The following is a 19,962-nucleotide window of genomic DNA, read 5'->3' on the forward strand; positions in this document are numbered from 1 at the left end:
CTAATATACCCCTTAACTGTCCTTAACTTTGAAATGTTTGCTCCCTTTAATGGTAGTTTATCGAACACGTTGCTTAAAATATTTTCAAAAATGGATAAAAAAAAAGAGTAAGCATTCTGTTTTAATTTTTTATGAAATCTCATTCAGAAAGGACCTGCATTATAATTTACACCGAGATAAAGTTGAAGAGAAGTATCGAAAAACATTATGAACCAGTATCCTGGAAAATAGTTGAAACATTTTCTGAAATGGATTTAGTGTCAACACTAAATCTTCTACTATATTATGACCTAAATTAACACATAAACATATAGCCCCAATTCAGTTGAAAAGATAAAAGTGAAAGTGGCTGTTGAGCTACTGAGCTTTTTCAGTAGCATTGTTTTGCGAGTTTATTAACCAGACGATGACTGTTCAGTTAATATATTCACAGTTTATTGTACTTAAGTTAATATATATAGTGCCGCACCTCACTACTTTCAAAACTGTTTTTGAGATATTTCTAGTCCTTCAAATTGAACAAGTGATACCTTTACGGAAAGCCTGGAATGTAGGCATTAGAAACTTAAAGAAACTTGAAGAAATACTTTTGCATTCCATCTTCTTGTTTTTCATGACTTTAGACAACTACCCATGATATCTGCTGTTCAATGAAATAGTAGTGCCGAGCTAAATTTATTTTTAAAAATGATACAACAAAGCAAATTAATTTAAATAAATAAGTTTAAATAAGCTCAATTTGGTTATCAAATAATTTTATGAAAGAACGTTTTGGATATAGCGATGCTTTTGATTTTGGAGCGTTGAAGAAATCATTGCTCGGCCCAGAAGAGGAGACCTAAGAGTTAGACTAAAAACTTAGGGCAGGAGGTATAATGGGATTGGAAACTATGTTGTATGCACTCTTACTATTGTATTTAATCCAATTAATTATAAGAAGTAGACTGAAAATCGATTTTGTATGCGAAAAACTTGTTTTTTAGAGGATGGTCGGCGATGGTCAAAGGAAAGACCAGGCCTTCAAAATCCTCAAAAATTATGAAAAAAATTGTAATCGCTATGTCAGTGATGTCATGCGTCAGTTCGTAGACGGTTGATTACACATTATTTGAATGCATGAAGTCCCAGAAAGATTCGCGTTTGGGTCTGAGAGTACATGGGTGCACGAGTTTATGTTGGAAAACCGCATGTGGAATGGCCTGTGTCACATTGACAAAAATACTTTTTACTGATGATAGTATTTATTATTTGGTAAGATAGACTCAAAAGAATATGTTTAGCATTCACAGAAATCCGATTGCCACCCAAAATCATGAAAAAACGAGAAGGAACGTGTGAGTCGCTTCTGGGGACGCGACTCTACTTATACGCGTACTCAGTCAGTATACACATTTTTGAGCTTATAATTTTTTAGAATTTTAAAATTAAAAAAAAAATTTTACATTTTACATTTTTTTGCTACATCTGTTATCTACATCTACATCTGCAATGCATATTTTACATCTAACATGTAGATTGTACATGTACCATTTAGATTCTATATCTCCTCCGCTAGGGGTTGTTCGCGCACTCAACGCGGTAGTGTGCGAGCGAGAAAGAGAATGAGTAGCGTGGTCGCTGTGAGAAGGGGGAGGGCGAAGCAAATGAAAATTATTTTCTACATTCTGGTTATAATTATGATCCGATCTGATTCTGATTCAGATTCGGCAATCTGGTAGATATGGGCATTCTCTACGATACTGCGCTTTCAGTTTTATCGTATCTTTAAAAATGTGCCTGCCACAGATTTTCGTCCCTTATGGTGGCTGAAGGGTCGGAGCGAAATTTTGAAATACATTTGTAGCAGTGTGATGTCACATGAGTCTGGAAACCAAATTTGGTTGCTCTAGCTTGTATAGTCTCTGAGATCCAAGCGCTCATCGAGACGGACAGATGGACAGACGGACGGACGGACAGACGGACATGGCTATATCGACTCGGCTGTTGATGCTGATCAAGAATATATATGTATACTTTATGGGGTCGGAAACGTTTCCTTCTCTGCGTTACACACATCCACTTTTACTACAAATCTAATATACCCCTTAACTCTTTTTTGAGTACGGGTATAAATATCAGTGAGTATGCTGGGCTGAGCCCAATGGGGCCCAGCTCATTTGTACTAATGCCATATAGTCTGGCGTTGGAGTATTGATCAAAACTATGTATGTAGGCATACTTAAGAATACATTACATGCATATTACAGTTGGAAAACGCCTTTTAAAATTGGGTTTCTCCGGAAAATATTGACGTTTTGTCATGTCCAACTGTCCATCTGGATCTTAATCTCATCGAAATATTATGGGAAAATACCATATACATACATTGTTGCAATTGCAAATCCGTCAACCAGAGCAAAGTTTTAGCAAGTTGTTCAATGATTATTGGCTCAAATCTTTTTGAAAAGTTGGCAAGAGTCTAATGACGCATGTCCGGCCCGTGAAAGTTCGCAATGAAAACGAAATTGATAAAAAACGAAATATTAAAGCTCAAGAAACCTAAGGAAAATGAAATTTATGTTTTTATTTGAGTTTCGTTGTTTTTTTCAATATTCTAAAAAAACACTACTATTTCATTGAACAGAAAATTTCATGGGTATTCGGCTTATGTCATGTAAAACAAGAAGATGGAATTCATATGTATGGATATTTCTTCGGTTTTCCAATGCTAAGTACAGTCTATTTAAAAAGGTGTGATATGTTCAATTTGGATATCTGGAAGTGTCTCAAAAAGTGAAAATGATGAGGTGCGGCACTACTATTTCATTGAACACAGCTGTATGTAGTATCAAAAAATAGCGAAAGGTGTGCGGATTTATTAACGAGAGTTTACGATGGGTCGATTGAAGACGCGGGGCCGGTTCAAGACTGTTGAAAGCGATATATTTATGTTATGAGCGTTTAGAACTATGTGGCAGACAGGTCACTGTGCCACTACGGTTCAACTACGGTGATGATCGATCTTGAAGTGTATTTTGCTTTTTCTGTCGAGCCTCCCTTACATCGGCTGACGAACGCCGAGAAAGAGCAAAGCAACAGCAAGAGCATAAGCAAAAGCAAACAAAACGGTTATAAAGAGTGATATTACATTAAGAGATGTTACAAAACAAAAACGAATAGTTGCGAAAATCGACTTTAGCACCAGTTATAGGGCTAGTCCAAAGATGTGTCATAAAAAAATTATCTTTGACATTAAAAAATGTCCGCCAAAAAAAATTCAAGGAATGAAGGCATTTTTTTTTTTTTTAATTTTTGTAATCGCTCTTTAACAAATTTTTGAGATTAAATTGAAAATAGATATACCGGTATGCTTCGGTTTTTGTACATTTTTGCGATTAGTATTTTGGAACAGTTCGTACGAATTGAAATTGTGTGCGCTTCGGGTTTCGTTACTTTTTCCTATCAATAGTGTTTTATTCAAAAATTGTCTTGCGATATTTGTCTGGAAAAAAATCTTTGTTTGCTTTGGAAATGGGGTTAGTTTAAATTATAGTTAAATATTTAATCGTTTTGGCAATCGCAATATATTATACCACTAACCATACAGTATATAGATGTGCCAGTTCATACAACGAAAGGGGCGCAGCTGAGCTTGCAGCGAACGTTCCCAGATCTTCGGCTTTGGGAATGGCCGCGTTGGGCTCTGGGAATGGCCGCGTTCGGCTCATGACGTCACACGAGCCGACTGGCAGCAAGCATGCATGTGTTGTGTACGTGTACACTCCAAAATATATGATTGTATGCATAGAATAATTTTTAGCTGCCGAAACCGACTTTGTTCGAGATTTCAGTTTACGTAAACGTGTGTGTGCCATGTATTCACACATACTGTGCTTGTGTGTGGGCTCTACAATTTTTGGACGCTTGAATTGGTTTTTCGTTTTGTTTTGAGGGCTGATGTGATGTAGCGACCTATTCAGGGCCGGATCAACCCTCAACCGGGCCCTGGGCAACCATCAATCTGGGGCCCTCCTTTATTTTGTATTTTTCTCAGTGGCTATTATATTTTTTATTCATTATTAGGAGTTTTGTTTTTTCAACAAAATTTTTCTGTTATCCCTAGGGGGCCCTAGGCAATTGCTAATCCGGCCCTGGACCTATTCCCGTCGTAAGACTTAATATTTTCTTGGTGTATTCTGTCGCTTTCTGTTGACGAAGCCGAAAGCAGAGGCAAAGGCTAGCCTAAAAGAGAACCGCGCGCCCGTCGCAACATCAGCTTTTCAAAACAAAACGAAAAAATATTTTATGAACCGCTTCGTCAATGCCTCAACCCGCGTCGAGTCGAGCCACAGAACACACCAAGAAAATATTAAGTCTTACGACGGGAATAGGTCCAGGGTCCATCGGTCAACTGGGAATTCGCACTTTGTTGTTAATTAGGTTTATTTTGGTGAGGCTAAATTGGGGGCCTTTAGAAATAAATTTATGAAATATATTAAGATATACGAAAATGTATTTTTAATTATATAAATATAAACTTAAAACATCAGCAGAGTTGTATATATTTTTTTCACGCTCATACAAGTTTTTATTTAGGTGCTAAATACCGTGCAACTCGTTTTGAAATAGCAGGCTCACTAGTAACCGGTTGCAAATCATAAAAACCTTGCGATTTAAGAAAACCGGAGAACGCTTTTTTTTGCGATTGGACTGTCAAATTGTAACTTTTTGCGATTTATATTATATGTAATGCAATTCGACCATTTAACGTTTTTTATCGATGAAAAATATAAAAACATAATTTTATTGTGGATCCTTTCGTAGCACCATGCACCGAAACAGGCAAATTTATACAATTCATTTCATGGGAAGTATGTTGATTCTTTCAGAACCTATTAATTTTGGAAACTGAAATGCATGTAGGCCTCACTGTTAACCGTTAAGAAGACCAAGTGCGAGTTGTATTTAGTCGGTGCTTTGTATACATTGAGCCGAAATCATGATACTTTCTGAAGAGTATATTTAAATCATTAATGTGCCGAAGAAAAATGTATTTGACTTTATATTTTATTTTTATTTAAATGGCAACTATATATTTAAATACAAGTTGAATATTGATATTATTCCTATAATAATTTAACATTACAAGAAGAATTTTTGTTTAGCTGGAGGTAATGAGACTCCCTACTACATGACAACTTCCATCTCTACCGTGTTCTATTATTAGTGTTATGTGCTTCGTAATCCATAACTTCTTCGTAAATTAACTCCTTCCATTGTTCCACAGTATGTTCTCTTTCATCAACGCTATGATCATACGGCTCTGGAGCAGGCTGTAACGAAAAAAAAAACCAAAAATATTAAGAAAAAATCATGTTGCTCAACTGTGAGTAGTCGAAATATTAATAAAACTAGAGATATATGATCAGAATAAACACATCTCTTGCAGTAATTATTACGGAGCACTAAGTGTTGAACATCTTAGATGTTTCTAGGTGGGGAATGATTCTTAAGAAAAATTCGTTATGTGCGTTTTACAACATCGACTCGAAGAGTTCAAGATTACATTTTATTTCGGTTGACCAATTTTTAATACTCGTAGATTTGGAGCTTGCAACTCTTTTTGAATGAATTAGGGTTTATTTTAAAACAAGGTTTTTATATTTAATTTTACATCTGGGTGTGAAGAACTTTGCAATTCTGAAAAGATAAATATAGCTGTAAATTTGATCTGAAACTTTGTATATTTAGATTACCATCTGAGAAATTAAAAGCTTTGAAATGCAAAATTGATAATTTCTTTGGGTTTTTTTTCTTCAAAATTTTGACTTTAAAAACCTTGGTAAATGTCGAAAAAAAATCTTTTCTTTTTATTTTATTTGTATTGGTAAGCTAGTCAATAAGGATTTCACGAGAGATGCTTCATCTACAACAAAACAGGACATGCATACATATGTCGTGAGCGAACTCGAAAAAAAGAAGGAAGATTCTGGTCGATGTAGCCAAACGGCTGCAGGTGAAGACGCGCAACTAATAAGCACGAAGCCACTTCGAATTGCAAAACATAATTGAGCACACCATAATGGGAGTGAATTTCATGATTTTTAATGGCTTTTCAAAAGAAATACCAGACATGAGAATATGTGTGCCTAGAAGCACAAGTGGAAGATTTACGCATTGCACAAAGTATTAGTCGCAACCAATATGGTTGGTGTGCACTAAGTTCAGTCGGAATAATGGGTCTAAAAGAGACACAAGACAATAAATCTAATAGAATGAGTATCGCCCATACATTTATATATATGATTCTTGAGCGCGCTTTTAATATACATAGATGTAAAAATGTAATGAAGGTATGTATGTGTATGCAGGTCGAGTCAAAAAATTTTGTTTTTTTTTTATATTTAAATAAGACACCTCTTAATTTTATTTTTCTGTGTTAGATAATAATATTAATGTTTAAAATTTCAAATACAATTGTTTGGTCTCCCAGCCGAGCAATATTCAGCATTTATAATCAGTGGTGCAGCCTTAAAGTAATTCCTGTTATTTGTTCGTTAATTGCACTGCCCACTAGGTACAATTGTAATCGACATGTACCTACACCCGCCCCCTCACTGTAATAGCCGTTTCAATCGTTCTTTCGTCTTGCACCTTTCTTTCTATCCCCTTTCGAAATCACTCTCTCGATCTATCACTTTCTCGCTCTCTCTTTTTTGAGCATCGCGTAGGGCACGGGCTATTCGGTCCGTCTGCCCTAACATGCCTTAGCAATGGTCATGATCTGGTATAGCACTTGCATGCCTTTGCAGTCTCTCGCACTTTTCTCTCGTCGCATATATAAACACGGGTCGCGGTCTATATATGCATCTAGCTTTCTTCTTTTTTTCGCCTTCGCTATCGTTCTCTTCATCTATCTTACTCTCGCTTTCATTAGGGCACGGGCAATTCGGTCCGACTGCCCTTAGCAGAGTCTTGACGTAGCATTCGCACCTTACGCATCATAGCCTAATCACATATGTATATTAATCTATTCATGACGTTTTATTATAAATCAAGGTTATACATTTGCTATCCTCCTCTAAACAACAATTTATTTTCAATTGGAACCGGCATTGAAATCGATTGCATTTATATCTATAACATTAATACCGTCATCAATCATCTTGCATAAGTTTTTGCGAACAAATTAAAGCCCAGATCAGCTAAATTTTTTGTCGAAAAAGGGCTTATATATTTAGCTCGAGGCAAAGAGTAACAGAAGTGTGAAAAATGCATGCTCTACGGTTACACTGTTTGCAAATAGAAGCTGTTAAAATTTTAAATTTTGTACACACATTAGAAGTGGAAGGAAACAATGAAAGACAGCTACAAGAGTGCAATAATGAAGACAAATTAAATTTAATTAAGGCAGTCGAATCAATACCGAATATATGGATATTATTATTGGTTAATTTTATACCCGGTATGTACGCATTTTAATCATTTAAAAGTAGTTTAAAACCATGTTGATATCATATCTGTCCTTCCAGATGGGATTTATCCAATATTGCAGTGCGAATTATCGTCCTCCCGCTCCACAGCGCCTAGAAATAAGACATTTCTGCTTGCTCTAGTGCAACATCTGAATTTTGAACAGATTTATATTTGTAAACAAACACAAAACAGTACACCTAGGAGAACATTTCCCTTTTTCGGGCATTTTGTCATTTTCTCAAAGTATTAAAATTGTTTTTTTGTTAACATTTTAAGAAAACTTCAAACTGTAAAGTTCAATGCAAAAAATGTTATATACAAGGGTGCCACAGAAATCACTAGTGAAATGGGAAATCGCGGAGAGGATTTCCGCTTAAAAATTTCCGCCGTGCCACAGAATTCCGAGCGATTTCCTTTTTCTTAGCATTGTCACAAACCAAATTCGAACTAAAGCTAGGGTAGACACCTTTCAAGATTCAATTCGAATTGGGTTTATTTGCAGTTTTATTGATTTTATCATATCAAAACAATTGGTTTTTAATTTTTTCTTTTATGATATGAAATAATTGATTTTTCAATGCTGTACTTTTATAATTTCAAAGCAAAAAAACATCCCATATCGTGAGAGTTAACAAAACAATGTACTCGGCAATTCTAGCAGTTGTCTGGCAACTCTCCGTGCATGGCAGCAATCAGCTGTTCAAAAAAAACAGACATTTGAATTTTACGGTAAGCTTAATAAAAATGCTTTTAGCGAGACTGTTGGCATCGAAGAGCTACGAAGTCAACATATTAGAATAAAAACCAGCGTAGGCTTCTCTACGATATGTATGTGGTTTTTGTGATTGTCTTCTCAAACTACTAATTTAGTTCATTACAATTATCAGTTTATGGTATAATGATCGCTATGCTTCTATTTGTGCTGCCATGGGTCTGCATTTAGCCGAACAGGGGTTTTTGACATAAATGCAATGGCGATAATGTGTAGAAATGGTTTGTTAGTTTTGTTTTGGCATTTTGAAGCGATGCCACCTGGTAGAACTACAAATGACTAAAAATGTTGTCACAATTTGCACAAAAAGTATGCACACGTTTGACGTAAAGGAAGTTTTACTGCAATGATTTATTTTTGTATTGGTTAATTAAAGAAAAACAGAATGCTTTCAATATAATTAATATTAAATATCTTGGTCCGAATTCGGCTTAAAAAAGGTGGCATTACTGTATTAACTTCGAAAGTCCGAATCGCCCTAGGTGGCCACCTGGCTCTGCAGCGGATTGAGAGCGGAATCGTTAAGTGAAAATTCAGACAATCCGCTGAATAGTGATTTGCTAAAATGCTTATTTTATTAACTCAACATGTGTAATGTTAAATTATTTGGATGAGGGTTAACCACCAATTGAATAACCTTTATGGAAAAGTAAGATTCAAATGTGTTTTAGCTGTGTTTTATGGGTGTATTTAATCAAATCGCTGGATAAATTGTGAGCGATTTTGATTCCGCTGAAAAATCGGTGTGTGGCACGGCGGAATGGAATTGAGGTGATTTTCCAGCGGAAGTGATATCTGTGGCACCCCTGATAACATAACAATGTTAACCCTATCAGCTGTTGCTTTCGAAAAGCACGTACTTTAGGACTGCAATATTTTTGCAGCCTATTTTCAAATTGCAAATGTTCAAACGCGAAAATTTTTTTTGTAAAATTTAAAATCGATACGAATTACACGAGTTTGTACTTTGTAATGGTTGTACTAATACTTTGTAGTTGTGCGTGTTCGATTAATATTTTGTAAAAGTAGTAAATAATCTCTTGGAAAGATATTTTTAGTTCGTTTAGGCATATAAAACGACCATAAGGGTCCAATAGTGTACGTCTAAATGTATGTCATGTCGTAGAGCTATTAATTTTGATATAAAGGCAGTTTGTCTCAATGTGCACTTTTCCGCACAATCTGAGCAAATTAATTTTTTTGCAGGGACTTCGAGTTTTCAAACGCAGAGCTCTTTGAAGAAAAAAGGCAGCTCCAACAAAGAAAATGCTATTCTAGATTTTTTTTACGAGGAGATTAATCAAAAACATTATTGTTTTAAAATATGTATCATATTTAAAAAGCAAAAGTCAAATTTTTTGCCAAAATCTTAATGCAAAATGGAAAAAATGCATCCGGAAAAAAAATGTGTTCCAAAAATGTTTCTAGGGGTGTAAATAACATTAAAAAAACCGCATCAAAAAACTTGCCTAATTTAAAAGTTATTAATTAATACCCGAAAAATTGGAATTTTCCCAATAGTGCAGTCTAATCGTAGAGCATGCATATTGATCACTTTGGTCACGCTGGGCATCGAGCGGAATATATAGCACTTTCGGTCGACGGAAATTTTAGAGCGTCAGAGTACTAGGCTTTAATATTTTTTTATTACTAACTTGCAAAGCTTTGCAATGCTTCATCGATGTTTTTCCACCTCTACTCAGTGTGCAGAGGCTAAAAGATGTTTCAGTCAAACACTCGACAAAATCATTTTGTATAGATGGGAACATCAGGTTAAAGTCATAATACGATGAACAAGAAATATTAGGTAGATTAACATCACCAAGGAACAAAAGTTGATGAGACTAAACCGACTGAAAATGGGCAACGTGAATGAGTTAAACTAAACGTTATTTTTTGAGAAGGACGGAAGAACGTATCAAGCATACTCTTGCCTTATTTATCAGGAACAAGAATAATGATGTAATGCTTTATTTGACCTTGATTCATCAATATTAAGTTTAGAAAATATATACTCTCTGACTCTCTCTGAAAAACCAAACATGATCCGTAGCTGATGACATAAGTTGAGAAACGAATATAGAATTGGGTAGTTGGGGCAACAGCGGTAAGAAAAGATGAAGTAACAACAGGTTATTTAGTATGAGATGTAAAGCAGGTAAAGAAGATTCTTCCAGATGGGCTGAACCTGCTCAAATTAAACTAACATTAGAGATAACAATAGATTCCGAGGTAGGTGTCTCGACATCCATGCTGACAACAAGGTTTAGAAAACGAAGCACATGAGCCACAGAAACGACAGCAACGGTATCGGCGTTGACTTCCAGGATGAAATTACAGTTAGAGGTGGGTACTCCTACCCCCTTAACTGGAAAGGCGCCGGCTACAGATGCAGATGGCGAAGTCGATGTCCCTGAGGAAAGGTATCAATGTTTGTAAATGACCTGGCGGTGCGCATGAACCCGGGACTGCAAGATAAATTTCACTAACACCAAAAATAGCCAAAATATTCATTCAGGCACCGGTTTTTTTTCTGAACACATAATTAATTAATTCCAAAAGAAAAGTTAACACCGTTGCCAGAGCAATTTAGCCTTGTGCATTTTTTTAAATAATTTTTTTTAATTCAACTTAAAAATTTTCTCAGAAACAACTGTTCAGGTCAACAACATTTTACGTTTTCGTGCTTACAGCTGCCGCAGCCATATTTGTCGATACATCGGAACTAAGTCTCTGTTACACATAGCGTTTATGCGTTTAACAGCACTGAATTGACTTTATATTCGCAGAGTGTGCGAGCGAGAAAGAGAATCAGTAGCGTTAGCAGTGCTGGAGAAAAAGGGGGAACCAACAGAAAATTATTTCTGATTATTATCTGATTCAGATTCTACAATCTGGTAGATATGGGCATTATCTACGATATTGCGTTTTTAGTTTTATCGTATCGTTAAAATTGTGACTTCCACAGATTTTCGTTCTTTGTAGGGGCGAAAGGGGGCGGGGCGAAAGTTTGAAATACACTTGTAGCAGTGTGATATCACATGAGTCTGGAAACAAAATTTGGTTGCTCTAGCTTGTATAGTCTCTAAGATCCAGGCGCTCATCAAGACGGACGGACGGACAGACGGACATGGCTATATCAACTCGGCTATTGATGCTGATCAAGAATATATATGTATACTTTATGGCGTCGGAAACGTTTCCCTCTCTGCGCTGCACACATCCACTTTTACCACAAATCTAATATACCCCTTAACTCTTTTTTGAGTACGTTTATAAAAACACAATTAACTTCCTTTAAGCACTAAAAATAAAAACTGTTAGGGGGAACGTTGATAATACTCTCTAATTAGCTTAAAATTTAAAATCTATCCTTAACCGCGAGTGCATGCCTGTTAAATTGCGAAATAAACATAATTAATTATTTATTTTGTGCGTTGGTTAGTCGTGTGTTGTCCGCTCAAACTTTATTTCTCCCGCTCTCTTGTCGTAGCTGTTCTATCAGATTCTCCCTATCACCTATCTGTTCTGCTGAGGTTCTAAACTGCTGAATAAGTCTCTTAGGCGCAAAACGGTAATTCCGCGGGATCTGCAAGTGACAATCGTCTCTCGGCCACTGGCCGCTGGAAAACTGACTCCTACAGTGTAGCAGCTGATATCGTTTGCCACTCCAAGAGCTACGACAGCTGCTGGTAATGTATATTCGGAAGGCAAATTGATCACCTCGGAGAGCCTGCACCCAGAAAAGTCTGTAGCGTCCGTTTTCGTAGAGTACGCAGCAACTTATTTATCTATTCCGTCCAGTTCGATTCCACAAGTAAACAGACGTCCAGGACCACCGGATATTGCCATCATAGGTACCAGCCTAAACCACTGGTGGGAGTCCCACCAAAGCGGAAAGATTTTGTATCACGGCTTGCCCCTGACCTTACATCTAACGATGTAACTGCTTTCATTCAAAGCAACATAAAAGCCGATGACTTAAAGGTGGAGAAGTTTAATTTCTCTGATGCCAGGGAGATAGCCTCCTTTAAGATAAGCGTCTGCCGAACTCATTTTTAAAGCATTTGTTCAGAAAAAATTTTGGCCGTCGCATTTGCTCGTGAAAGATTTTAAAGCTAAGAAAAAGAATTGGCCCCCTCCCTAAGCAGAATCAGACCAGTGCTCCATCTCCACCCTCTTCTTCCCGCTCTACATCCAAACCATCCAAAAAAATAACTTCCTCTCTTTTAGTTACCCTACCTTCCTCCGGAAGGAATCTTTTATCATTACTCTCCATAAGAAAGGTAGAAAGTCTGACGCAGAGAATTATTGAGGTTCAGCTATTCTTCAAATTTTTGAGAAAAAAGTCCCATTTAGCACAAAAATTGGCCCTTTAGGGTTTCCGACCAATCTTTTGACATGGATTTCTAGCAGCAAACTCTTGAGTACTCATGTATGCGGGTGATGTTAACCTCTGTGTCCAGTATAGGGACATTTAAATCTTGATTGCAACCCGATCTCAATAGCTTTCAGTCATTGTGTTGTGCAAATATGTTAAGAGATGCCTCGAAATGCAAAGTAATGACATTTCATCGCTCCACCTCAAATTAAAGTTTTCTGAACGCATTTTACCATGTTAAATAAGGCCATGGGCGTGCTAGGGTTCATAAAGAGGTGGTCAAAAGAACTTGATGACCACTATTTAACGAAGACTCTCTATATCTCGCTTGTTCGTCCGATTTTAGAGTACGGCTCTTGTGTATGGTGTCAGTCCAGAAAAACTTGTTACTTTTTTTGGCCTTAACTGGGATGCAGGTGTCAGACTGCCATCTTACCCTCGTAGATTGCTTTTAATAAACCTTCGTAGAAAAATGCCTGGGGTGATTTTTGTTGAGCCCTATAAACTTCACGATTCCTATTACATCTACTAGAAACTATATTCCCTTGCTCCTTCCACTTTGTAGGTCAAATTATTCCTAGCATGCACCGTTTATGGTGCAGACATTGCAAATCAACGTCCAGAGGAAAAAAAAAATATATTAGAAAACAAGAATTTTGAAATTGAAAAAAAAATTTTGAAACATAAAACAAAGCCTAAGGGTGTGGCACAGATTGCCAAGTCAACCGAACTCCAACTGAATTAGTTTTGTAGTTGCCACAGCTTATGTTGGTTTCGAAAATTCTAGCTCTCTATTTATTGAAATTTCAAAGTTAAATTTTTTCCCATACAAAATATAAACATAATCGTCTACTTTTTCCCAATCAGAACCACCACATGCAAAAAATTCAACATGCTAACCATCCACAAAGCAACCAACATCAGCAACTCCAAATTCAACAAGAACACTATCCCCCCAATAGTCTTTCACCAACTATTCCACTCCATCAAATCCTCACTCCCTAAACACAAATTCCTATACACAGATGGCTTTTTAACGTTAACATTATTCTCTTCGGTACTAGCCTTCTTAATATGCTGAAAAAAACGTGGAAAACATGCCATCTGCACCGATACCCTCTCCACCATTAACGCAATTACAAACCTCAACAACCACTCCTTTTATGCCTGCTCAATCAGAAACCAGATTAATATACACTTTCCTAAGATCACAATAATATGGACACCCAGCCACATAGGCATAAATGGCAAAGAAATGGCAGATTTCTCAGCCAAACTTGCTGCCAAATTTCCCCTTATATACACCCCAAACCACAACTGAAATGACACTTCCTAAAACAAATCCTCCAATCCACACAAACCGACCTCCTCACAAAAACTTCCACCTGGTACCAACAAATCAGCCAACTCTACTTCTTTAACCCCACATCCCCCCATAAACGCTACCACAAACAGACAACACCAAGTCGTCATTAACAGACTCAGACTTGGCCACACCAAGCTAATCAACGCCCACTACATAGACACAACATTGCCCAACACATGTCCTTTGTGCCGCAACGCGACCATATACCTACACCATATACCTACACCATATACTATTCATCTGTCCCACCCTTTCCCCACAAAGATCCTAAACATTCAATAACAATGATCCCAGACAATATATCGCCAGCCAACACAAATACCAATATAAACCTCACATTCTTAGAAAAAGCAAAAATCCTGCACATCATATGATTAACCAAAACTGTAAATACACCTCTGTACATACATATTCTAATTTAATCCTATAGAGCTTAAGGCCTCAGTAGCTATAGCTCCAACCCATGTTAATACTTAGTTTTAGCTATTTGTTAGCATTAAAAAATAATAATAAAAGTATGTATGCTTTTTAAAAAAAGGTCAACATGTAAATATAATAAAAATTTGCGAACCTTGTGGTTGGAAGTTCACGCCAACCTTTTTATGCTCGTACTTGAAGAGTTAAGGATGTGCGTAACGTAGAGAAGGAAACGTTTCCGAACCAAAAAAGTATGTATATTCTTGATCAGCATCAATAGCCGAGTCGATATACCCATGTCTGCTTGTCCGTCTTGTTTGTCGTCTAGTTCTCAGAGACTATAAGAGCTAGATCAACCAAATTTTGCTGAATGAGCTGGATAAGTGGTGAGATCTATTGCATATATATTGATAACATTCATATCGTCATTAATCAGTTATTGGCAGTAAAAAACCTGCACAAGTTTTTGCGAACTAGTTAACTAAATATATCAACCTCAGCTGAACCTCTTGATTTTCACCAATCGTAAATTTTTTAACAGTTACTAAAAAAAAATAAAAAACGAGAAGGAACGTGTGAGTCGCTTCTGGGGACGCGACTCTACTTATACCCGTACTCAGTCAGTATATACATTTTTGAGCATACGATTTAGAATTTTAGAATAAAAAAAAAAATTTAACATTTTACATTTTTTTTCTACATCTGCTATCTACATCTACAATGTATATTCTACATCTAACATGTAGATTATAGATGTACCATTCATATTCTACATTTCCTCTGCTAGGGGTTGTTCGCGCACTGAACGCGGCAGAGTGTGCGAGCGAGAAGGAAAATGAGTTGCGTTGTTGTCGGCAGGAGTGGGAAGGGGAAGCAACAGAAAATTAATTTCTTCATTCTGGCTATAATTATGATCCGATCTAGTTCAGATTTGGCAATCTGGTAGATATGGGCATTTTCTACGATACTGCGTTTTTAGTTTTATCGTATCTTTAAAATTGTGGCTGCCACAGATTTTCGTCCTTTATGGTGGCGGAAGGGGGCGGGGCGAAATTCTGAAATACACTTGTAGCAGTGTGATATTACATGAGTCTGGAAACAAAATTTGGTTGCTCTAGCTCTTATAGTCTTTGAGATCTAGGCGCTCATCAAGACGGACAGACGGACGGACGGACGGACGGACAGACGGACATGGCTATATCGACTCGGCTATTGATGCTGATCAAGAACATATATACTTTATGCAGTCGGAAACGTTTCCTTCTCTGCGTTGCACACATCCACTTCTACCACAAATCTAATATACCCCTTAACTCTTTTTTGAGTACGGGTATAAAAATTTGAAAAAAATTGTATAACTTTATTGAATAACAAAGAACAGAATTGGGGGGTGTCCACTTGAAAAAAAAAAAATTGTTGGTCAAATTTTGGCCCAGCCTTATGTAGAATTTTTAAATAATTTACCTTTTTTTGGTACATCTTTCATCTACATCTACAATATAGATTATGCATCTACAATTTAGATTCTACATCTACAGAACGCACGGAACAGAGTGTGCGAGCGAGAGAATGAGGAGCGCTGGAAATGGTATGTTAGCCTCTAAAATTGAATTTCTGCATGATAGCTTGAATAATGATCCGATCTCAACCAAAATTGGCAATCTGGTAGATATGTTCATTCTATATTTTCGTTTTTCGATTCGTCAAAATTTTGGATGCCACAAATTTTCGGTTTTTGTGAGGGCGGGGCGAAATTTTTAAATATTCTTGTAACAGTGGGATATCACATGAGTCTATAAACGGACGGACAGACAGACATGGCTATATCGACTCGGCTATTGATGCTGATCAAGAATATATATACTTTATGGGGTCGGAAAATTTTCCTTCTCTGCGTTACACACATCCACTTTTACCACAAATCTAATATACCCCTTAACTCTTTTTTGAGTACGGGTATAAAAAGGAAAATTGTTTCCGATTGATTTTGAAATAATTCGTACGAACTGAAATATATGCGCTCCGGTTTTTGTAACTTTTTGATATCGATAGTGTTTCATTCCCAAATTGTTTTGGGAAGAGAGCGGAAGGGGTAGTGTAGCTTATGGATCTCAGAGACTATAAGAGCTAGCGAAACCAAATTTGGTTTCCAGACTTATGTGATATCACACTGCTACAAGTGTATTTCAGAATTTCGCCCCGCCCCCTTCCGCACCATAAAGGACGAAAAATGTGGCAGCCACCTTTTTGAAAGATACGATAAAACTAAAAACGCAGTATCGTAGAAAATGCCCATATCTACCAGATTGCCAAATCTGAACTAGATCGGATCATAATTATAGCCAGAATGAAGAAATTAATTTTCTGTTGCTTCCCCTTCCCACTCCTGCCGACAACAACGCAACTCATTTTCCTTCTCGCTCGCACACTCTGCCGCGTTCAGTGCGCGAGCAACCCCTAGCGGAGGAGATGTAGACTATGAATGGTACATCTATAATCTACATGTTAGATGTAGAATATACATTGTAGATGTAGATAACAGATATATCAAAAAATGTAAAATATAAAATTTTTTTTTTTTTATTTCTAAATAATTATATGCTCAAAAATGTATATGCTGACTGAGTACGGGTATAAGTAGAGTCGCGTCCCCAGAAGCGACTCACACGTTCCTTCTCGTTTTTTTTGTTTTTGTGTGAACCGAAAATACAATCTTGGGACTATATGGCACAACTTTCTCTGGAGTAATAACCAGATGAACATAATAATATTTAATGAAAAACAGTAAGAGAGATCCCCTCTGTCACATTTTTATACCCGTACTCGAAGGGTTAGGGCTATATAAGATTTGTGGGCGAAGTTGATGTGTGTTTATATTCTTGATCAGCATCAATAGCCGAGTCGATATAGCCATGTCTGTCTGTCCGTATTGTTTGTCGCATGTGAAATCGCACTGTTACAAGTGCGTATCCAAATTTCGCCCCGACCCTTCCGCCCACACAAAGAACGAAAATCTGTGGCATCCATAATTTTGAATTGACCATATCTACCAGATTGCCGTGCGTCCTCTGGCGGAGGAGATGTGGAATCTACAATGTAGATGTAGATGCCAGATGTAGAAAAAAAATGTAAACAGATAAAATATCTAAAAATTCCAAATAAATCATAAGCGCACATATATGTATACTGACTGAGTACGGGTAAAAAATAGAGTCGCGGCAACAGCAGCCTTCTTGTTATATTTGAACATAACTGAAACTTTGAGACTGGATAACCATATTACGAGGGCTGTTTAATAAGTACGTGGCCTCTTGAACTTACCGCCACATATCTGATAGGCCTTATCTGATACTTCTTTTAAACTATTCCTGTGTCAACTTATTCCTGTTACAAAATTGAAGAAGCTGCGTCAGTTTTTTTGTTTACAGCCAGTGATAGAAGGTTTCATCGCAATTTGAAGAAAAAATGGAAAAAGTGAATTTCGTGTGCTCATTCAGCATTATTTTTTGCGAAAAAAAACCACCACTTAAACCAAGGCAAAGCTTCATAAATACTATGGGATACTCTGCACTATCCATTTCAATGGTAAAATAAACCACTTTTTTTCGTTTTGCCCGTACAAGCACAATCGGTGCCGCACATCCTACGCGATTTGGCGTTGGCCGATCGGAGATTGAAATTCCAATATATACTGAAAGCCATAGGCAATCACATGTCTCAGTGGTTTCAATTTTAAATGATCCCTTGGGTATGAGAAAGATGGCTGCCGCGTTTCCTCACAATCGACCGAAAACGCAATCGTGCGACAACTTTGAAGGAGCCTTTGGTTTGGTTCAACCACAATAAGGACAGTTTTTACGCCGTTTCGTAACCGTGGATAAAACCACAACACACCAGAGAGGAAAGGTGTCAAAACAGTGGGTTTCTCACGGTGATTCTGCACCAAAGCAGGCCAAGGTGGGTTTGTCACCCACTAAAGTCGACCGTTTTTCGGGATGTACGCGGTATTATCTATCTTCAAAATGGTAAAAGAACTTATTGGATAGATTTATTGAGGACTTGAATCTTTTCCACCAGGACAATGCAGACATGTGCAAAAAGCTTATATTAGACAACGAACTGACTATGTTAAAAATAAAATGATTGTCTATCAAAAAACCTTTGTTTAATTCAAAAGATCCCGGAATTAGACAGCCCTAGTATATAGCTAGTATATACATAGCTACTATAGAAAAGATTAATGGTTTTAATGGTTAGTTTTTAACAAGGACGGCCCTATAAAGACCTTAGTTACCTTAGGCAAAACATGTAAATGGCATCTTACAGTGATGCCAGCACCAGCGCTCTGAGGTGCCTTTTCCTTGCCCGTGAGAGAGCCTGGTAGACGCAGTTGAGATGTTCTAGAGCAGAGATGGGCACGCCGTGGCTCTTTCAGCTCCCGCGGCTCTTTCCAAAATGTTTTTCGGGAGGCGCCAGCAAGTCGGCTCAGACGGTCGTCGCTCGCGTTCAGCGATCCGTGAATTTTTACAAAAACAATGCCACAGAAATTTGGCGTCAAAGAGACGTCAAAAATGCTTCGAAGGCGCGATCTGGAGATTGCAACAACACATCATGTGTCTTGGCCTACACACATAAAAATCAGAGCAATTACAAATTTAAAGGGAATTGCTCGCCCATTCTGTATGGATCATGACTGCTCTAGAGTTTTATGGCCCTGGCTCGACCCCATTTTCTGTACCTACACTTGTTGGTGATGCATAGTTGGACTGCCTGCTCTGCAGAAAGACAATGACCATGGAGTGTTCCCATTAATAGTTCTTAGATCCTCCCACTTCCATGGGATTCAAATTTTTGGTTTTTTTAGGCAAATTCCTGACGGAAATTCGAAATATCCGTATTCACGGGGAGAGCCTGATGCTAACCCTTACTGTAGTGGATCCATATAATAGCACTTTTCTAAGTGCTTTCCACGACCATTTCACAACGTAGCATTTCTCAACCCATGCGTCCATCCATGCCCCGCCTTCCGCGGACATACACACCCTCTGAGTTCTGAAAACCATATATTGTCTGCTTCCACTCAATTGTTTCCATTTTTTTTTTGGCAATTGTGAATTGTTCGCCACAATTAGTCGGGAACGTGGCAAACTCAAAAGAACTGTGGGGCGTTGACCGCCAGTCTGCAGTTTTTCCATGCAAGGTCCAGTAAGTAGTGACTGATGTTTTCACAGTGCTCTTTACATATGGTTTTCGATATTCTGCAAATAGTCGTATTCCGCCACCTGATATTGGTCTTTGTAGTGGCCACTTTCTTGCGATCGCTTTGAAGTGTTCTAGACGAGACAGGCACTATTTTATGCGTCGGCCTGACGGCGTCCTTAGACAAAACGTCTGTTTCCTTCGATGCTTTGGTGGCTGGGAACCCATGGAATCCGTACGGACGTGCTTAGGATGTGCTTAGGATGTCTGCCTGCTTACAAAGACGTTTTTTTAACTTACTGCAGTCGCCATAGATCTGATCGCCTCTTAGCTGTCCACAAAGATGTTGACCATGTCATAAGTTGAGCAAAC

General features: G+C 37.6%; 1 protein-coding gene across 2 annotated transcripts in view; it reads right to left on the bottom strand.

The window, feature by feature from the left end:
• The window catches only part of LOC111076190 (stress-activated protein kinase JNK), a 73,579-nt gene that overhangs the window by 17,766 nt on the left and 35,851 nt on the right, over window positions 1-19,962 (bottom strand). Inside the window, exon 6 of one of the 2 annotated variants that reach the window (XM_022369873.2) lies at window positions 5,037-5,312. The exons of the other annotated variant lie outside the window; for it this stretch is intronic. Coding sequence (XP_022225565.1) covers window positions 5,187-5,312 — 126 coding nt within the window. The 3' untranslated portion in view covers window positions 5,037-5,186. Of the gene's footprint in view, window positions 1-5,036; window positions 5,313-19,962 lie in introns of those variants that run through there. 2 annotated transcript variants of the gene reach the window in all.

Source organism: Drosophila obscura, unplaced genomic scaffold, assembly GCF_018151105.1.
Source record: "Drosophila obscura isolate BZ-5 IFL unplaced genomic scaffold, ASM1815110v1 contig_199, whole genome shotgun sequence".
NCBI lineage: Eukaryota > Metazoa > Arthropoda > Insecta > Diptera > Drosophilidae > Drosophila > Drosophila obscura.